This window comes from Carettochelys insculpta, chromosome 3, assembly GCF_033958435.1.
Source record: "Carettochelys insculpta isolate YL-2023 chromosome 3, ASM3395843v1, whole genome shotgun sequence".
Taxonomy (NCBI): Eukaryota; Metazoa; Chordata; order Testudines; family Carettochelyidae; genus Carettochelys; species Carettochelys insculpta.
This window is the reverse complement of record NC_134139.1, coordinates 48,674,716-48,696,665: the sequence shown is the minus strand read 5'-3', so window position 1 is coordinate 48,696,665 and position 21,950 is coordinate 48,674,716. Positions and strand designations below refer to the sequence as shown.

At 41.6% G+C, this 21,950-nt stretch overlaps 1 protein-coding gene across 4 annotated transcripts in view; it reads right to left on the bottom strand.

Moving 5' to 3' along the window:
- The window catches only part of DAAM2 (dishevelled associated activator of morphogenesis 2), a 230,721-nt gene that overhangs the window by 97,358 nt on the left and 111,413 nt on the right, over positions 1-21,950 (bottom strand). For all 4 annotated transcript variants that reach the window (XM_074989803.1, XM_074989802.1, XM_074989806.1 and 1 more), the window contains exon 5: positions 4,740-4,814. In XM_074989803.1, coding sequence (XP_074845904.1) covers positions 4,740-4,814 — 75 coding nt within the window. The remainder of the gene's footprint in view (positions 1-4,739; positions 4,815-21,950) is intronic.

The following is a 21,950-nucleotide window of genomic DNA, read 5'->3' as shown; positions in this document are numbered from 1 at the left end:
TTAGCCACCTTTCTATGTAGAAAGATTTTCCTAACAACTAACCTCAACCTCTCTTGCTGCAAATTAAACCAATTAGTTCTTGTTCTACCTTCAGTGGACACAGAGAACAATCACAGTCTGCTTTATAACAGCCCTGAACATATTTGAAGACAGTTGTGAGGTCCCTGCAGACTTTCTTCACACTAAACATGCCCGGGTCTTTTAACCTTTCCTCCCAGGTCAGACTTCCTTGGCTTTTTGTCATTTTTGCTGCTCTTCTCTACATTCCTTCCAACTTGCCCACATCTTTCTTAAAGCATGGTGTGCCTAACCTAACACAGTACTCAAGGAGTGGCCTCACCAAGGTTGAGTATACTAGGAAAATAACTTCCCCTGTCTTACATATGACACTCCTATTAATAAACCCTTTCACAGCTTCACATTGTTGGCTCATACAGTGGATCCCCAACTGAACAAGCCCAGTTCATTTTCAGCAATACCACTACTCAGCTCCCCATTTCCCATTTTGTACTTGGACAGTTGATTTTTCCTGTCTAAATGAAGCATTCATTTAGGAGACTTGTCTTTGTTGAATTTCATCTTGTTGATTTCAGTCCAAGTCCCCAGTTTGTCAAGCTTTTTGTGAACGCCAATTCCTATCTTCCAAAGTGTTTGCTTATCAAATTTGCAGATCACACCAAGGTGGGAGGGACCACTGAGTCTCCTCTCTATTCTCCAAGCCATTAATGGAAATACTTAATTCTGGAGTTGAGGCAGATTCCCTGCTAGATCCCATGAACAACATCTTCCCAATTTGACAATTATTTTATCAATACATAGCCCACAACAAGGACTGGCCCCTATAAATAAGCAGTTAGGGACAATAAGGTATTTAAGGTACTTTTTAAAGGGTCACTGAAGGATTGCAGTACGGGGGTCCTCGTTTTAAGTCACTTCACTATAAGTCATTTTGCATATAAGTCATTAATTACTTCCGTAAAGCTGATTCATTGTAAGTTGCACTGATCTGCACTTATGTCATTTAGGGGCCGAGGGACCAAAAGCCAGGAACACACTGGAGGTTTGTGGTGGCTGGGCAGCAGGCGTTGTAGTACAGGTGCCATGGAAGTGAGCCCTGAAGGTATGGGGGACAAGTGGGGAGCTGCAGGGAGCTGGGAGGAGTCGGGGGGAGCTGGCAGGTAGGTGAGACAGCAGTGGGGAACTGCGGGAAGCCAGTGGGGAGCCGTGAGAACAGTCAGAGAGCCAGTGGGGAGCTGGGGGGAGCCAGCAGGGCACCGCGGGAACAGGTGGGGAGCTGGTGGGGAGCCAACAGTGAGCTGTCGAGGAGCCATGGGGAGCCATCGGGGAGCTCGTGGGGAGTCGTGTGTGAACTATACATGTTGGGAATGTATTGCAAGCTAATTACTTTATTCCTTATGGATATTAATTCCCCTTTTTAAGTTATTTCACTGGAAGTTGCATTATTTAGGAATGTAACATGGACATAACGAGGACCCCCTGTATGTCTAAAATTCAGTTTCACATAAAAACCAGGATATAATATTTAAAAATAAAAGATATATGTCCATAATGCTTTTAAAATTCTCATATTTTAGTTTCAAGTTTGACATTCCTTGCAGTATTTGCAATCTAAATACTGTAGCATGTACTAACAGGAGAGATTCAGTGAGTGAAATTAATTAGATGTGGATTGGAAACAAAAAAAACTGATTACTAATTTTCACTGACACTTCATTCATGGTGGGGGCGGAAAAAAGACCAGCAGCATAAGCAGTGAAAGTGAAGGGGCTTTTAATTTTTTTTCCATCTTAAGAATCTCAGAAGTCTTATTCATACACGTGAGAACATTTTTAAAATACCCTGATTCACTGCTGTGTTACTCCAGTTTTACAATGATGCAACTCTAGTAAAATTAAATTAATGGCATTAAACCTGAATAAAAGTATATAAATGGAAAATGAACTACAATACTTTTAACCCACATCACCCTGAAATATCTCCTGTGATAAGGTAAAACATAAGGCAAAAGGAACTTTTAATCTATCAGTCGAGGGCTGGGACATGTCAAAAGACCTTTATCAGAACCTGAAGTTTACTGATACTATGTGGCTAAAATAACAATAATTAAAAAAAAAAAAAAAGGCCAAAGTCTGTTTTCAATTCCTGAAGTGGCTCCAGCTTTAGAATACTGTCAGTTACATATTTATTCTAGATTAACACCAGGAGAAATGCAGGGTCTGATCCAAATCCACTGAAATTATTGGAAAGACTCCCATGACTTCAGATGGCTTTGGATCAAGCTCTAAGAGCAGAATTTAGAGTGGCGATGTTGCAAGGTCCATATTTACTCTAGGAGAGTCATTAAGGGAGAAGAAATTTGCTCATTCAAGAAGTCAAAACACTAGTCATTGCCAATTATGCAAAGTCAGCCTCTTCTCTTAAAAGCAAGCTGTGTTCTTTCCACTTCACCCTCATCACCAACAAATTCTGGAATTGGCAGTTTGGTGGCAGTTTTGATGAGTCACATCAGAATAGAAACAAGAAGTCATGCATTTAACGAAGTGGGTCTTGGCCCATGAAAGCTTATGATCTAAAATATCTGTTAGTCTATAAGGTGCCACAGGACGTCTTGTTAGTTTTGAAGATACAGACTAACATGGCTACCTCCCTGATACTTGTCAAAACAGAAAGCAGTCCTTCCGTTACCTTTCTAACACTAGTGAAATCCTGACTGTGCCAATATACCAAACACACATTATCAGGAAGAAACAAGCAAGCAAAACAAGAGTCATTTTAGGGTTATTTTTAGGCCATAAAATTGTTCTAATGGTGAACTGAAATATGTATAATTTAATTATGATAAAAACCCACCAACAACTCTCACTGCTCAAGATGTTAACTGCTAAATTCACGAACAACTGCTAAAGGAAGTCAATGGCTCTTGTATATAAACACACCATTCATTTTGTCATGTACACCGATCATAGCTTCACCTATTTTTCTTGTCCCTAGGGGCCAAATCCTCTCACCAGTACTCACATGGAGTAGCATATAGGTTTGCAAATAATACCACTGAAATCAACATGACTAGAAGAAGGTACTAACCCATGAGCACCTGACAGGTAAACCGGAGAGGGTGGGGATGGAAGAGGCAGGAAACAGGAGCAATCCAGCTCTGCATCATCAACATAGGGGGAATAAATGAAGTGCCTGTGAGCTCCACCAAGCTCCCACTGGCTTAACAATCTCTGTAGACCCTTACCAGTCAGTGTAACTGAGAGACCCCTGGGACTGTTTTGTATCATCTAATCACTATATCCTTTCCATGACAGTGTGGAAACAAGTCTATTCCATCTCCCCTCTGTATTAAGCTATTGCTTCTCTGCAGTGTTGAGATTACAGGTTTGCTATCCCTGCTAAGGCTTATCCTTAATGTTTCTATTGGGTGTCCTTGTTTCTCACTTCAGTTGGTTTCAGCTTGACAGTGTCTTGTGGGAGTCTAGGTTGGCATGTGGGGTTCCTGCATGAATACTCTCAGTGATTTCCTCTGATTCTGGTGGAAACAAGTTGCTGGTTGGTAATTTCTTGGATCTCTTGGTTTATGAAGAACACGCACCATCCAATGTCCAAATGCTCCAGGTGCTGGCTTCCTCCTCTCCCCAGGGATGCTCAACCCATGCATAACCCCAACACCTCCCCAACCCAGCCCCTGCTGCCCTCCTGCTTTCCCTCTTCCCACCCAGTTCTACCTCTTCCTCCCACCCATCCCCACTCCTCGCATCACCCTAGTGCCTTCTGCACACTACAGAACATCTATCAGGGTGAACAAAGGTTGGGAAGTGCCAGGAGGAAGGCAGGAGATGGCCCAAGTGGATGCTAAGCACCCAGTAATTTTTTCCATGGGTGCTCCAGCCCTGGAGTCAGTGTCTATATCAAAAGCTTTCATAGAAAACTCAATACCTTTGAAAATAAGTGCATATCCAGCATTTTAATAGATCTCCAGCGCATGTATTTTAGCACCAAAAGTTCTCAGCATGATTTTGACACTGAATCGCTTTGATTTCCATGCCTCTTTAAATGTAGTGAAAACTGAGAAGGCCTTTCCTATCCTTGACATCACTTTTTTCTTGATCTCTCTGCTGCGCTTGGGACCACACTGGCCCTCAGACCAGGGAAGCACAAAGGTGACAAGGCCATTTTTTGCCCTTCCTTTCACGTTCATGTTGAACAGAGTTTGTTTGGTAATCAAAGTTAAAACCGTAAGTCAGAGCCACATTTTATTACCTGTTTAGTATTGTGCATTTACATTTAATTTTGCTTTTCCAGTTTTTCAGAATATCTTTAAGCATGGTTTAAAGAGAGCAGTGAGAATATCTATGCACATATGTGTGCACACACATGCATGTACACAGAAGAACAGCAGAAACCCCCTTGCTGATTAAGTCAGAGTGACACCATCACATCTTAATAATTTGGAGCTTCCAGTGAAGATTTTTTTTTTCATTATTCTCAGTCCGATGATTCACAGAAATGAGAGTTGAAAAAGGCCTTCATTTCATCAAATCCATCTCTCTGCTAGTGCAGGACTCCTCCCTACAGAATACACTGCTCTCTTTGCCTGCTCAGTTTTAAATCAATCGAGCGATTGAACTCTCAATACTCTTCTTAAGAGACTGTTTCCCAATTAAATAAACCTCAGTGTTAGGAAATTTTGCCTGCCATGTTCAGAGGTAACTTACTGCAGCCATGGAGTTGATGCGGTCAATGTAGTAATCTGGCCAGCTGGTAGCAAGCTTATTAGGGTCCTCTTGTTCCTGTAAGAGAAAGTTAATGTTGTATGAACAAGTTTGAACTTTAATAGTTTTCATTTGGTTGAAATCATCTGAGAGTCTTCATTATGGAATTCATTACAAAAATCTTTCGAAAGTATAATGTTAAAGCTAGCCTTGTCATGGCAGAAAAGGAAAGCTCATCCTTCAAGTAGGATTACTGCAAATGGTGTTACTGAACTGATTGAGACAAGGTTGTCCTTGAGTGGCCAAATGACAAAGCTCCTCTCCTTACAGTGTGGTGACACAGCTGGTACTCAAAAGCCATAAACAACTCAGTTACATTTTCAAGTCTGACATCTGTTAGGTTTTTTTAAAAAAATATTTGGCATTATTTCTGCTAATTGGATGGGCAAGATTTACCAGCATTCACTACAGTGAAAAACAGCAAGCCAAGAACTCTGGAAATAGGTCAAAATGATTGCTTCACAGGGGCTGTGTCTACACTACAAAAATAACTTGCAAGTTGCTTCCAAGTAAGCAACTTTGAAGTTGAGAGTCTACATATACCCTACTTCAAAGTTAAACTTCAAAGCAGGGCACCGTTCCATTCCCAAGAATCGAGTAAGGATTTTGAAGTTGGGCTCCCTACTTCAAAGTTAACTTTGAAATAAGAGAAAATGTGTGTGGACCCTGCTGGCTACTTAGATGTAGTGCCTAACTTTAGAGTTAGTTCCTAATGTAGACACACCCAGCGAGTCTTAAGCACGACATCAAAGCATATAGATGAATTGACCTGTAGTCTGTGAATTACAATGAAAGACCCACCAGCTAGAGTGGTCTCAAACAATCGCTTTAATGCATCTCCATATATTTTGCAGTGCAACTAAACTCACCTTTCAGTTGAAGGCTTACCACTGCTGTGCAACCAAATTTTGCTGGCTCTTTTGGTGACTTTGTGAGAAATTTCACTGTATCAGATTTTATTTCACTTTACTTGGTGAAGAGGAGACACAGATAGTAGAGGAACCAGTAAAAAATAACAATTGTTTTCTGGAGCCCTAATCTCCCACCACAGGATATAAGAAGCTTACATTAAAATCAACTGAATTCTGTCTTGCAGTAGAAGAACTGAGTCCCTTGAGGTTGTACTAAAGATGGATGAATGGAGATTAGTGAGAGAGACAGAAAGATAATCTTCCTGACATTATACTGTCCTATATGTGTAAACAATTGCTCATATCAACAGGCTTAGTTTGTAAAAGTTATACAGATGAACATTAAATAGCCAGATCTTTATCAGATCGCTTTCACTGCTGTTACAAATGTATGCTGTTTGGAGAGAAGCAAGATTTCTACACCTCCCCAAACTGGCCTGCCTTCAAGAGAACCTTTTTACTTGTCAAGCTCTTTCTAGGTGAGAATTAAATCACCCTATACCTCTTGACAAATCCATGGAAAACATAAGGCTTCTAATTTGGAATTCAGAGCAACAGCAAGGGTAAAACTCAGATGTCCCTGTTCCAAGACCACAGGTGCCTATCGTTTGTACTAAAGGAGACTCTCAATTAGCTTTTAGCAGTATACAGTCAATGACTTAAGAGAGATGTTCTAGCCAGTAGAGGGCAATGGTACATACACCTACCAAGCCAGTTCTTTATATCACCTACTTCTAGTTATACATAAAGCCTGATAGGCTGTGAAGTGGCAAGAGGCATCAAATGCATTGTCCAACTCCACAGTTTATCACTTATGCCACCTGCCTATCAGTGTCTGGAAACTCATGCCACACATGCACACATTTCCAGGGCACATAGGAAAGCCTCTGTTTTCCTTTTTTTCCTCATTCTGGTGAAAGCAACGGGCTGACAGAGCTAAATCCTTACTTACCAACAAATCATGGAGCTATATGACTCCCCACAAGTAGTCAGCTAAATTTCTACACCTACTTATATTCAAGACTGCCTTTTAACACAGACTCTACACTAGATGTGGTTGGACAACTGTTTTGCACACAGCAGACCTTAACTTCCTATCCAAGAGACAAAATATGACCTTGCTGAAGAAAAAAACAACACAAAACCATGCAACTGATAAATACGGCATTATTTTTAGACAATAATCTTATCGTGACCTGAGTAGCGCAGGAGAGACAGAGAGCTAATCTACTGCTAGTTAAATAAAGGCCATTCTATAGGGCACTGTGACATATACAGCAACCTATTTATAAGGGGACATCCGGCCAAGACACCAGTTTGCAATACAAGGTGCCTTGGTGTGCCTTCCTGAAAGTTTCTTGTATAAAGGGGTTTGAAAGAGCAAGTGACCCATACTACAGTTATTTCCTAGGTAAATGGGACATTGAGTCTAAGAGATGTTGTGTATATTGTTCACAATTGCCTATTCGCTGAACCCCAGGTTAGTAAAGAGGAAACATGTTTATATAAAGTGACAACTACTCAGGTCCATTCTCCAAATCTCAGGAACAAGCTGGATAAAAAAATGTTCTAAGATTCTTAAAAAAGAAGAAGCTCTAGAATACCATGGAAAATCCTGTTCTTGCTAGATTTCTAGTCCAGACATGCAGGATAAAATGGTTTAAGACAAGAGAAGCATCCAAAACCTGAGTAATTTCTTATCTGAGACCCTGAGGCTTTGAAGGTTTGACCAGCTGTATGAAGAACCAGGAATGCTGACTTTCCTATGGTAGGATTCTTTATTTTAATTGGTTGAGCAGGTGAAGGTGTGTGTGATGTATGCTGTGAGTTATCATTTCCCTCCCATTACTTTATATCCTTCTAGTCCCATTACGTACTGTGGTCTTAACCCTGAGACCAAAGCTTAATGCCTCATTTATGACTATTCTGCTGCTTTGGAGTTAGGGCTGGCTGAGTACTGGTCTGGATGAAAAAAATCACTGACGTGATGTTCAAAAAAATTGGTTATATCTTTTGTGTGTGCACAAATTTGCATTTCCTGGTTCTGGTTTTGACCAAAAACAGAAGGTCCAAAATCCTGTAAGATAAGCCGTTCTGTTTATGGGCCTAATCTCGAAGGCTTTCTTCTGTCCTTATTCAGACAAAATTTTCATTGAAGTCAATGACTTTTTTTTCTTGAAAAAGGTCCAAATAAACTTTGACTAGGTGTTTCAAAATCTAGCTCTATTTATAAGCTGAAGTATCAAAAAGACAATTCTCACAAACGCTACTTTCGCAAACCCAAAGGGGTCTAGATAAACTGGTTGGTTCATCACTAATTTTAGCAAGCCACCTTCAGAATATTTTTTTAAACATCAGATTCTGAAGTGAGACACCCAAGATCACACTGAGATTTTCATCTCCCTGTGGAGCAATACTGTGATATGTGACAATCAGAGAAACTGGGAAAGGTGGTTCGTTGCCCAGATAATGCAAACAAACATTCTCCACTGTATGAAGTCCCAGGGCCACATTTCCTTCAAGACAGCAGAAGCTCAGCCTAAAACCTAAATAAGTTAAATTTTTTTAAAGGCCATCAAGATCCTGATAATCAAATAAAACACTGAAAATTGACTTTCAGCAGCCTGCACTGATTCTTAAGACAAAATCCCTTTCTTGTTGCAGAAGATGCAGAGCCTGGTGATATCCAAATCCGCATAGGTCTCAACAATTGCAATTAGCCAGCTGTACAAAACAAAATGTCAGTCAAAGAAATCTATTGAAGCAAAGCCTCCTTTGCAACCTCCTTGAAGAATATATAAGTATTACATTGAAGTAAGTAAATGTAAGCCCAGTCTGTGTGCTTCACAAGCAACCATGTCACTCTTCACCAGAGCAACAGCCATGCAGCTGCTATGAAAACATGGTCCTGATCGGTGTCCCCTGTAAGCTGATTGCTTCAGCTGCCAACCAGCAGAGATTTAACTGCCATGCAGCTGATCAGCAGAGCACCCTCAGAATGTGTGTCTATGGGTGGTGCACATCAGCACATCCTCAGTGCCCATAACAAAATTTTTAGTCCACACAGAGACAGAAAAAAAAATAGAGGGAACGTTGGTCCCGATACACAAGCCTGCAATGCAGTCACAGTATTACATAAATATTGATGTTAATTTGGACTGAGTCCATTTCATGGCAGAAATGGGGACTTTTGAGCTGAACAACTTCATTTAAAGTAGGATTTAATGGAATCGGTCAAATATGTGGAATATTTCAACCCACTGCAAAAATTAAAATGGTAGGCACAGATCATTTGATCCTGCAAAACTTTTACAGAGTTCTTGGAGAATCAATCCTCTACACAGTCATCAGGCATGCATTCTCTTCAATGGCACACTGACATCTGATGCTGTCAGCGTCTAGCAGGAAAGGTGGTTGCAACAGAAAACCACCACTGCAAGGGCATCATTCCTCTCTGTTGGTGGTCCTTTGCAGAGAAGCGCTCAAACACTAAGGTGAGAGCTGCCATACAAATGAATAAGAGATCTCTGAAGGCCCTGAAGACTAAATGCCTGGCTTATCTGACAAATCTCCCTCTCAAGAAGAGGTTGAGTCATTTGGGAGTAGTCTCCACAGCAGCTGCCATTGCCGTACCATTTTTGTGGTTCAGCACTCAACTTCAATGTCTGAGGCTGTTGAGCTGAAATTTTACATTAGCACCAAATACATGCACAACAGCTCAGGCTACTTCTCCAGAGTATCTCCATAGTATCCCAGCACTTCACAAACATGAATGAATTTATCCTCACAATACTCTTGGGAGGTAGGGAGCGATTTACTTCAATTTTACAAATAGGGCGAGAGGGACAAGAAAAGGAGAAGTGAGAATCCAAGTTCACCCAGCAAGTCAGTGGCAGAGCTGGGAAAAGAACTCCAATCCCTTGATTCCCAGACCTTGTAAGACCATCTTTCCTCTCCTATCACCTTGTCAGATTTTCATATGTGTTGGAAACTCTCAGCTCCTTGGGAACTGCAAGTGCTTATCGTCTCAGCAAATCAGGCCACATGCACAGTGGACCACGACAGCATTTAAATCAAACTTTGGGTGTAAATATCCTGTGCTGATGTGTCACATTGTCTAAAGGCACAGACTAAGGTATTGTTTGCCTCTTACACAGCTGCCAAAAGCACTTACTTCCACTTATCAGGAAGTGCGCTTAACAAACAACCTTTACCTGCTGAACTCCTTCCCCCTTTTAAAACTGCCAGTCCAATTGGTTGATAAGCATTATTTAGAGAAGCAGAGGGACAGACAACTTAGATAATGCCAGGGAGTTTGATTTTAAAATCTTTTTCATACGTCCCTTTCTCTGTGTAGTAACTCTAGCTGACTTCAGTAGAAACTGCACAAAAAACAGATGGAAGACAAGAAAGCCAAATGGGCAAAATGAAACTTTTTGTTCCTATTTATTTATAGATATCTGCAAGGGTATAAATCTGAAACAAACAGTATTGAGATCAATAAGGATATTTGAATTTACACTTGGATAGCTGAGAACAGGATTTGGCAAGACAGTTTCCTGTTAGTGCATTTCCCCTGCAACAGCTGATGGCACCATTCCCATCCCAGACAGGAGGAAGCTGGATTCCTAAACTCAGCACTAGCTGTCAACAGTGTCATCACTTTTGCAAAAAAGTCACAGAAGCCTGAACTCGGGTGGTTAAAAAAGTGTAATTAAGGGTTTGCCACGTCGGTTAAATCTCTAGGGTGGCTTTATCAAAAGCATCTAAGGGAGTCAGGCCTGCGGCGCTCAGTAAAAGGCAATGAGAGCTCCCATAAGATATCTTTGAATGGCTCAGCTTATAAGTACTGTGAATATTTTGCACTCCTATGGTGACTTGTCTCAACAATATCCTAGTGCTTTTCACAAATTCTGATGAACTAAGAGTCGCTCCTGCCTCCTCAGCTAGGTCAGTTTTAGGCTGACAAAATGAGGCAGAGATATTGAGTTATTCCCTGCAATCACACTGGACATCCGTAACAGAGACAGGAATAGGTATCACCTATTAGACTCTAACCTCCTGAGTTTTTACCCAGTCGACCATTTTACTTTTTTATGTAAGAGATTTTTCTGAGACTTCAAGCTTTTGCAGTTCACCTTTAGGATAATTTTTGAATCCCAAATGAAATTCTTCCCTCAACATTAAAAATACCAAGTCTGCTAACTATTGCTCAGATCTATATCAGTAATAGAACATGCCCCTGTGGAGCACTTTGGTTAACAGATACTAAATGTGTCTGATCTCCCAAGAGACAAAATATGAATTCATAATGACAGCTGAAACAAATCTAGAGCTTTGAGACAGTTCATGCATTTAAAAAGCCAACTAGGTTCTTGGAGACAGTAATTTTGAAACAGGACAGACCACGAGACTGAGCCATTCGTTAGACAGATGTGGTTACTGTGCTATTTCCCAGATGGCATGACAAGTACTGGCATGAATATTCTCAAGGTGTTGTGGAGGGAGCACAGAGGAAGAATCACAAATGTTACTTCATCCAGACGAAGAATCACAACAATTATTTCTCTCCCTACATTCAGGCTATATGCCGATGATAACCTTTCTGCTCCAAAAGCAGTCTACTGTATCATCAGATACAAAAGAGAATATCCATTACTTGGCAGCTACCAGACTTAGAACACAGTTGAAATATTCCAATTCCATCTAAAAGAGAGTGGTGCATGTGCACATTATTGAGTTTTTGTAGCATGAAATCAGGACACATTTACCCAATTAGAATATTGTTTCATCTAGTATGGCATCCCTCCTCCAGCCAGGCAGTCTCAAGCTGCTGGTCCAATTGGCTGAGTATGCTGCTTCTGACTGCTAACTTGATGTTTCAAGGATAGACTGCAGCAAAGCTTGCCATGCCATAATGATGAGTTACATTACAGTACTACCTCATGGTCCCAACCGAGACCAAATTTGCTGGGCATTTCACACAGACATAAGCAGAGACAGTCCCTACTCCAAAGAGCTCATGAACTAATTAGACGAGACAGACAAAGGGGAAGTGACTTGCCCAAAGGCCAGTGGCAGAGATGGGACAAGAACCCAGGTCTTGAGTCCTAGCCCAGTGGATCTCTGGTCCAGTCCTGAAATACATTCAGTGATAGAAAGAAGAACAAACATTCAGCCTCCCAAGGAGCTTCCCTTTTGGGAACCTTCCCACAGTATTGGGAGAAACATGCATGTCGCCCAATCCCCCATGTCTCTAGAAATGGAACACATTAGAAATTGTGCTCACTCATTTTACAGAAGACAGTTTTCCCCACAATACCCTGGAATTTCACACGTTAAACTGAAGCCACATATTTTCCAAATGCTTCTCAGCATCCTACCCACTACATTTTCCACTATGTCTGATCCTGCGGTGGAGAAGCTTAGATATTTTGCACATTATATAACCACAGGGGGCCTGATTCTGTTCTGCCTTAGCACTGATATAACTCCATCAACCTAAACTGAATTAGTCTTCATCGACAGTATTCATACAAGTGAGGGTGTGTGGTCACCTCACAGGTAAAACGAACTAAACAATACCTCCTTTCCTCCACCCTCACGTAAGCAATGGGCTGGAAGTCCAGACCTGAAGGGCAAAAATCCTTTGGGCACATTACTATGTAACCTGAAGACGCAGGTTTTGGTTTTTGTTTTAAACCAAGCGTCTTTAGAGGCCTCAGACTCGATTTAAATAAACTATCTAATGACAGCATTTAATGAACGTTTAAACTTTGCAATAACTGTATCTGGCACAGGTGTTTCTCTAGGTTTTTTCCCCGATAAAATCCCATCTGAGAGAAGTTAAATTATAGCAAGGCTGCACAGTACATTTTTAGTTTTGAAAACGCCCTCACGTTCCAGTCCCCTTTTCTTCCCTTTTGGCTTTTTGTCATCACCACTATCATTGGTGCAGACAAATGTAAACTTGCTGGCAATGCCAACAGCATCCATTATCTTATTTTTAGCGAGTGCAAGTAGTTTTGTCCAAATACAGAGCCCCTGCTGTCTGATAAGGATCCTGCCAGCATGAGCCACTGATTTGCAGGAGTAGTGCAACAACTAAAGGACTTCATCTCTCAGAGTTCACCAGTCTAATCAAATACAACACTGGAGCTGGGACTTGAGAAATGGACCTATTTCTCCAGCCTGAAAGAAAAAAATTATGCATGTGGTGGAAATACACCAATAATACAAGCTATGCCCCATTGTGAGCCATGTTGCATTCTACCTGGTCTCCTGCTGGTTAGATTCCCTCAACTATTGTGGCCCTAAGGCCTCAGTTTCCTTTCGGATGAGCTCTGTGCCACCACTGAATAGCAGGGGCACTGGAACAATTTGATTCGTAAGAGCGCTGCTAAGATCCATTGAACCAAACTGCAAACCCTGTATGTGAACCCTGTATGTGATGAAAACCACCTCTATCCAGAAGGTGGGACAGCACCCTCAGTGCCTCTGATAGATACCACCGCTTAAAATGTACAGTGGGCAGCCACCTAGCCCAAATAAAACAATGAATACTTCCCATTTTTCCCCAAAAATCAATAAATATTAATGCTAAGCAATTCAACTCTCCCACATTAAATCAGTATATTACAGGGAAGGAGCAATATAAATTCATACTCGGTAGCCCATTCGGTTTATGCTGACTCCTGGCACAGAGGCTTTTGGATTTGTCAGGAGTCCTCTTCCATGGCAGCAGGGCAAGGCTGGGGGGGGACTGAGTTTTCCCTCCTCTTGGACCAAACCCCTGCCCACTCTTAACTTGGCAGCAGTGCGCTGAGGAGCAGGAAAGCCCCAGCCTGACAGAAGACTAAGGGCAACAGGCTCCCTTGCCTGCTGTCCTAGCAGAGTTCTCTCTGAAGGAGGACGATGTTGCCACAAGGATAATAGCACCTCACTCACTCACTCACTCACCCACCCCCACCTACACCTTCCCAATTGTCCATACCACCAGTAGTCCCGGAAACCTCTAGCGATTGCTTGGGAGTCTCTGCTGCAGTACTGACCTTGCTTAGTCTGTGGTAACTGATAAGGTCTTGAGCCAAGATGGCGGGCCTACAAGTCAGGATGTGCTCCTGGAGCAGACTGCCTGCAACTCATCTTGTTACTTTCAGCAGCACCCTTTTCAATTGTTTGCCTAAAGAGTCGGCATTTATGTCATTCTGGCCGAGAGAATATTTCCTTTTTCAATTCCTTCTCCTCATTTTTGGCATCCTTTCGACATCTCAGTGAAAAGCCAAAGCCAGCATAACCGAACCTCCCAGCTGCCACATGCTTGCATTTGAAGTTTCTGTTTCTGTGATGATTTGTTTATTTCTAGTGAACAACCACTTATTTTCTCTTCCAAACTAAAAAGAAAAAAAATTCCCTCAACTAAAAGAAAAAACCTTTTCTCCAAGACCCATGGCAATTATTCTGCCTGCTAAGCTGGTGATGGAAATCAGACTTCACTTCCCCTCCAAGGCCCCACAAACTATTCCCTGGGGGAATACTCCTGCCTAGACTGGTGAACGAAATGGTCTGACAGACCTCTCTTAGCTATCTTGCCTCTCAGAAAAATATCATTTTACAAAGACTTCCAGTCACACACTTCCACATGCTTCTCCCCTGGCCCCACTCTGGGCCATCCGGTTGCAAGAGTACTTGGTGTTGTTGTGGTGGACATTCTGTCTCCCTTTCACAGGTGCCACCATGTACTCAATGAAATGCGGCCTATAGCCAGAGCTTTTGAAGCTTGAAAGGTGGGCTTGAAGTTAAGGCACTAAACTGGTACCCATTAGGATCTGGCTTCAATTCTTGGTTCTACCACAGACTTCTTGTCTAATCCTGGGCAAGTTACTTAACTCCTCTCTGCATCTGTTCCCCTTCTGTGAACCATAATGCTTGCTTTCTCTCTGCCAGCACGTCTTGCACATTTAGTTATTTCACTCTTTGGGACAAGAGCTTTCTTTTACTGTATGAGAGCTCAGTGCCTAACCCAAAGGGGCCCTCACGTTGGTTTGGGCTTCAAGAAGCTACAGTCTATAAGCTTAATAAAAATAATAAAGAAAACAAAAATCACAAGAACCTTCCAAAAGCAGGAGGCCCAGAAAGAGAGACTTGTTTGTTTTTTTATTCTTACAGACAGAAGAGTCTGAAAATATTTTTTAATTTGTTTGTTTCACAATCCATTGCTTCTTATTTGAAATCCTAACTGAATTTTTTTTGGTATACAACCAATTCAAGTACAGGTAAAGGACTTAAAGCAGGAAATAATACAAAGAAGCTCTACATGGCTGTGTCTACACTAGCCTCCTCCTTTCAGAAAGAGCACGGTAATGAGGGATTTCAGCAGATGCTAATGAGGCACTGACATGAATATGCAGCACCTTATTAGCACAATGGCAGCCGCACGCAATTCAAAATTGCTGCTTTCGAAACGCACGCTGCCCATGTAGATGGGGGCCTTTTGAAAGGACCCCCTGATTTCGAAAGCCTCTTCTTCCCATTTGGTTTTGGAAAGAGGGGGCTTTCAAAGTCTGGGGGGGGTTCTTTTAAAAGGTCCCTGTTTACATGGGTGTTGTGCGTTTCAAAAGCAGCATTTTTGAATCACGCGCGGCTGCCATTATACTAATTAGGTGCTGCACATTCATGGCAGCGCCTCATTAGCATCTGCCAAAATTCCTCATTACCATGCCCCTTCCAAAAAGAGGCAGCGAGTGTAGACGCAGCCTACCTGTTTTTTGTAGATCAGCCTAGCAGATCACAATGGCCCCTTCTAGTACTAATATCTAACAGGATATGGAACTGAATGACTTTTTCTTTAGATATTTGCTGTCCTTGGAAGAGTAATGAACATTAAGCAGAATTCAGAACACACATAATAAATAGTGGGAGCTCTGCTCTGTACCATATGGCTTCCCAGAACTCTCAGTGAACGTTTTAATTTGAATCTTTATTCTGTGCTCTTGCTTATACGTTTGAGGCTATCTGATGGGCAAGAGCTTAATGGTGTCTGCATGTATTATTATTACATACCATCAGCAGGACAATCTGCTTTGTCATGAGGAATATATGAAATGTAGGGTTTAATCCTGTTTTGGAAGGAGTAGAATGGTAGATGACCAAACATCATAGCTGTCATTTTCACACAAAAATCAGTATCTTCACACAGCTTACACCTCCTAGTATCTGATACCACCAATATATCCTGTATTGTATTGACAATGACTGGGCTTAAAACAAAAAACGAAACCAAAAATATTCCGTGCCTCTCATGTGGAAAAACCCATCTTCAGATTTATAAAGTTAACTTATAATTCCAAGGGCCTGACCCAAATAATCTATGCTCTCAAAATGAATAATGAGCCTCCAACTGCCAGCACTGCACCATGAAAACTGTGAGCCAGTGCACATAAAAAGATGTCCCCTAGAATGGGGTTTGCATATTAAGGGTCCTTCAGAAAGCAGATTTTCTCTGTTAGAATGTTTGGACTTTGACTAAATGTTAAGAGCTGTTTCAATGTGTTCTTTCCCATCCTTTTCCCCACCGGTTAATCTATAATACATTTATTTTCAAGGGGAGACTCAAAGGATCTCCTGAAGAAATGTCATCGTCATCATCATCATGGATAGTCAAGTCCTTTTTGGGTCAAGCCATAGCTGGGGCCTTGGTGGTCTGGCAGAATACTCAGTTCATGTTCACAGCTGTTGATCCTGACCACTTTATTGCCAGCTGTGTTGCAGTATTCCTTGGTAATAAACATGCTTTGCAATTCATTGGTCTTTCATCCTAATGACACGTCTGTACCAAGAAAGCCCCCAAAAATCGCAACAGTGCTTGTGTCCAAGTGAAGGTCCAGTTTCTCTCTCTCTTTCTGCTTCTATAAGAGTTTCTTTTCAATGTCCTGGGGAAGAGCAATATCTGAGGAAGGGATATGAAGGCAACGTATACTTTCTCTTATTGTAAATAATGGAGTAGCCACCACCTAAACCTCCTTGCTCTGCATTAAACTTCAGTGATGACATCAGCTGGAGCAAGAAAAACATGGAGACAAGACCTCAGAGCTTGAGAAGAAACAGCCTTTCAGCTTCCATTTAACCTGAGAAATAAATACAAGTAATATACTATCTTGTTTCTCAGCATCAGCCAATCAGGGTGCAAACACAGCATTCAGGATCCTCCATCAGTTCACCAGATTTCACCTAAGGGCTAAGGACGTCTGATTTTTCATTACCATCATTTTCCTCTCACTCTTGCCTGCATATGCCAAAAGCTGTTAATGCTAATGAAATCAGAACAGTAGACACCAGAAAAGGCAGGGCAGGGGCAGGGGCAGGGAAGACACATCCATGGCCCAGGATAAAATGCTTTATGTAGGCAGGCTGGGGCTTGGTTTAGAGCAACAATCACAATTTGGATTGGGGTTGGGGCAGGATTTGAAACTCTGGCTAAAGATGAGTCTGAGGCTCGAGCCAGGCCTGGACATGGGGGTGGAGGACAAAAGCCTCTATTTCTACCTCCAGCTGCAAGATATCACACTGCATTTTATGGGGAATTTCTGCTGACAACACAAACCGCAATGACAAAGCTCGAGTGGTAAGAGAAACTCTCTTTAAACATTTAGACATTCTCTTCATGAATCTTACACAGATACCATGGGTATAGACTGGGACTCTGTGGGACACCACACTGCAAAGCTGTAAAAAGCCACCACTGAACAGTGTTTAAAACTGACGCCTGACCCTGTTAGGCAGTAAGCACCTTTTATTCCTAACGCCGTCAGCCAAGAGCACACAGCTCATTGCAGGAACCATGCCCATACTAACACTCAAGAATGATGGACTTTCACATTGCACAGCCTGAGCAGCAATACTGAGATTTGAGAATATCTGCAGACTCATACAGAAAATATCTCTGTGCCCTTTGGGAAAGGTGTGCCTATTGTAGAAGGGAACACAGGACGTTCCCATGATACTGACCAGTTTTACTATAGATGAAGTTTCTCTCTGTGCATTTTATGTTTATCTATGCACAAATAATCATTAGTAGCTTGGCCCTACTACTGCCATTGACAGCAAAGAACTGTATAAAGAATGATGGATAATTTTCAGCTCACAGCAGTGAGATTGCATGGGTATCATCATCCCCCCGCTTTGCAGAAGAGGAAACTGAGACAGATGTGTGAAATGACTTAACCAGTTCTATACAGTAAATCAATGGCAGGGCCAAGTTTAAAATCAATGAGTTCCTTTCTTCTAATCTCAGGCTCTCTACTAAACTACGCCTTTTTCAAGACATGAAGATTTAAAAAAAAAAAAAAAGTGTGTCACCCTCACTGAATTAGTAATGGATAGATGGCAGGAATAAACGGTCAGTGAACAGCACAGACAGGAGAAAATTCAGCTCTCTCTCAAGTGCTACATTTTTTGGTGGACACAGCATGGTTTCACAGAATGCCTCCCTCGTGGCTTTTTCTGGTAGTTTCTCAGTCACCACTTTGTCACTAAAGAATGGCTCCTGCCTCCCTGGAAAGTTCGCTATTAACATGGAAAGTTGTCACTGCTTGGGGGATTAAAAGTGCTTCAGGTTCTCTCAGACACAAGTACTTTCTTTGGCAGAGCTAGACTGGACTGACTAATCTTCAACACTCAAGCTGTGATTCACTCCTCGCTCCTCACCTGTTCTTGCATAAATCACAAGCAAGTCTCTTGAAGTCAAAGGAGTTTCTCCAGCCTAAGATCAAAATCAAGCCATCAAGCCTTCCTGACACTTCTGCTTCAGCCAAGGACCCTCCACTATCACAAAGGAGTAAAACAAACTAGGAAACAGAGTGCCAAGTAACCTACCAGGAGCTTTAACACACTTGTTTCTTCCAGACAGACTAGTTCGAGTCTGATCAGTTTTGAGAAATTGATTTATTTTTTATTCCAGCTCAAAGCAAAAGAAAAGAAAAAAAATCATCCAAATGCACAAATTACTCACTCCCCACTGAAATTTAGTCTCTGGAGGCAGCAGGGAACATGAAAAGAAAACAGCCTCACTTGTTTAGCTAGCAATAAGAAGTCTAAGGGAGCCTTGTGTTACTGAGACTGTGCAGAAGGCAGAAGGCTATTACGGGTGCATTAAATCCTGATTGTTTGAGGTGCAGAATGTTCTAAATCAGTACGAATTGAGGTTGCTCAGCAGTTCACACTGTCTAGCTGTTACAGAACCCTAATAAGAGCTGGTCACATAACAGTTCAATAATTTAGCCAATGAGCTTTCAAATTAACTTTTTCAAACATGTGCACATAGAGTTAACATTTTTCTAAGCACCAAATGCACACCATAAAGTGGGTACAGGAGACAGCCAGCTGGAGGCACTGCCATTTTACAGACCTTTAGAAATCAGGGTCGGAAAGGCGAGTCCCAACTATCCAACATCACCACTGGGACACTTAGGATCTCCTTAATATTAAACCCATCAGGTTCATAGGCACACATGTGAGTGCTGCCTGCTCCTGAGTAACCCAGAGGAAAGAAAAAGATGTACACACAAAGTCAACAAATGCATCTTATGCTATATGAATGGGTAGCGGGTATCATAAAACCCAACCAGCCAATACATTTACACACACACCTGGACCCTAGTGGCTGTTTACAATATAGAGACAGCACAGAGAGCAATATGCAGACCTAAGGCAATAGTCTAGTGTTTGGTATTTTAGGCACTTGGGTCTGGAGATCTTCAAAGGAGACAATCATGATTCAGCCCAATACACACGACGAAAATCCTGTGTGTTAGCATCAGCTCTGAACAGATCCCCACATAAACACTCCAAAGAAGCATATGCAAGGACATGAGAATGATGCAAACGTTTCATGCCAGGGTGGAGTGGGTCTTAGTCTCCTTCCAGAGAGATAGCCACAAAGGAAGAAAAGAGTTGACTACAAATACGAGGTGTTACTCCTTCATCTAAAGGGGTGAAGGATCTGCTTTTAATACTAGCAGTCCTAGTTTCGAAAGGCCAATGATAGAGTGATGTTGGTTACACAAATGGTACAGAAATTTGCTCAGCTGCAGTTGCTATCCAAAGTAAGAGATAGGACCCAAAACCAAAATGTTTGGATCCATAGTTGAATGTCTAAGTCCCGCAGTGAATGGATAGCTGATTTTGGCTCAGGCCTACATATTTTTAAACATTTGTCTTTCCCCACTTCTCAATAATGATATGACATGAAAAACAGGCTGTAATTAGGTCTAAGTGCACCACAATGACCTTTCACAAACACCTTGGCAACTATTGGTAGTCTAAGGGAAACAAGAGGAAGTTCAATAAAGACAAAGGGAAAGTACTCCACTTAGGGGAAACAATCAGTTTCACACATAAAAATTGAGAAATGACTCCCTAGGATGGAGTACTACAGAAAGAGACCTAAGTGTCATAGTGGACCACAACCTGCATATGAGTCAACACTGTGACACTGTCACAAAAAAAGTGAATGTGATTCTGGGATGTATTAACAGCAGTGTTGTTAGCAAGACACAAGGAGTAATTCTGCTGTACTCTGTGCTGATTAGGCCCCAGTTGGAGTAGTGTGTCCAGTTCTGGGCACCTTATTTTAGGAAAGATGTGGAGAAATTAGAGAGGACACAGCGAACAGCAACTAAAATTATTAAAGATCTAGAATATATAACTTATGAGAGAAGATTAAAAGAACGGTGTTGGTTTAGTTTGGAAAAGAAAAGGCTGAGGGGAACATGATAGTTTTTAAGTACCTGAAAGGGTGTTACAAAGAGAAGGGAGAAAAATTATTCTCCTTATCCTCTGATGATAGGACAAGCAGCAATAGGCTTAACTTGCAGCCAGGGAGGTTTAGGTTGGACATTAGGAAAAGTTTTCTAACTGTCAGGGTGGTTAATTATTGGAATAAATTGCCAAGGGCGGCTGTAGAATCTCTGTAATTGGAGATATTGAAGAACAGGTTGGATGATCTAGATGGTGCTTGGTCCTGCTGTGAGGGCAGGGAACTGGTCTTAATGGCCTCTTGAGGTCCCTTCCAGTTCTGATATTCTATGACCACCATAAATAATTAAATCTAAACTGTAATTGTCAAGTTAAATGAACAAAATGCCTTTAGTAATGCATGAGCCTCATTTTTGTAAACGACATTTGTTTACTTAAAACAGTGAGTGGGACCCACAATCTTGGAGGAAAATTTGGGGGCTTTGACCTTCTATTCTTCTTATACTAGAATTGGTGTCTTGGGTTAACGTATGTGAATTAATGTATGTGAATAGTCCCCTCAATTTTCACTTCTTAACACTTCCATTTCAGAGCATACATCCTACTCAAAACTGACTGCTCACTCCACCTGCAAGGTGTCAAACAATTCAAAGATTCCAAGGCCAAAAGGGAAAACAATGATCATGCAGTCTGACCTCCTGAATAATACAGACCTTAGACCTTTCCAAGAACTATTCCTAGGGCTAATCTGTCACGTAGTCACAGTATCATTTAGAAGGAAAAATACCATTAAATGTTGGTTTAAATGTAACCAATGGGATTGGAGCGTGCTCAGCACTGGGCATATCCTGGATTCCCAACAGGGTGCTTTACGTTAGAAATTTGGAACCCTTCGTGGCTAATTCTTTGGGGAAGGGACATCTCTCTGTGCTGTGAGACACCTAGCAAACTTTTGTCATAGCAGAATAAATATAGATCAATTTGATTAGATAGAGACAGGCAGAGGGGAAGACAGAGCTCAACACTGATATTCTGACTATCCTCTAGGGAGAGAATGGAGATCAATGAGGGAGCAAAAGACAAAGAACATCAGATAATTCAGAAGATTTGCCATGTAATTAAAGGATTTCTGCCACCAAGACCTTGTTTCACTTAACAAAGCATTTCACATACCTAGAGTTTGGATAGCTGAGTTTGCAACATACGTCTATTATAAAACGTTTTCCCATGTGTGGCACCTTTAATTTGAGAGGTCTTCAGAATTCTTGCATCGAACCTACTGCCTCAAAAAAAGTGCTATGTAGTGAATCCAACCAACACATTAAATACATTAAAGTCTGCAACTTCGTGCCAAAATTGGCTGGTCCAAGAGATGGAATGTGTGGTTCTCTGAGATGACTACAAATAGATCTTCTCCCACTAGAGCTCAGGAAGCCAGATGAGTCTGCCAGCAAAACCGTAAGGCAGCCATTAATCACAGGAGCCTGCA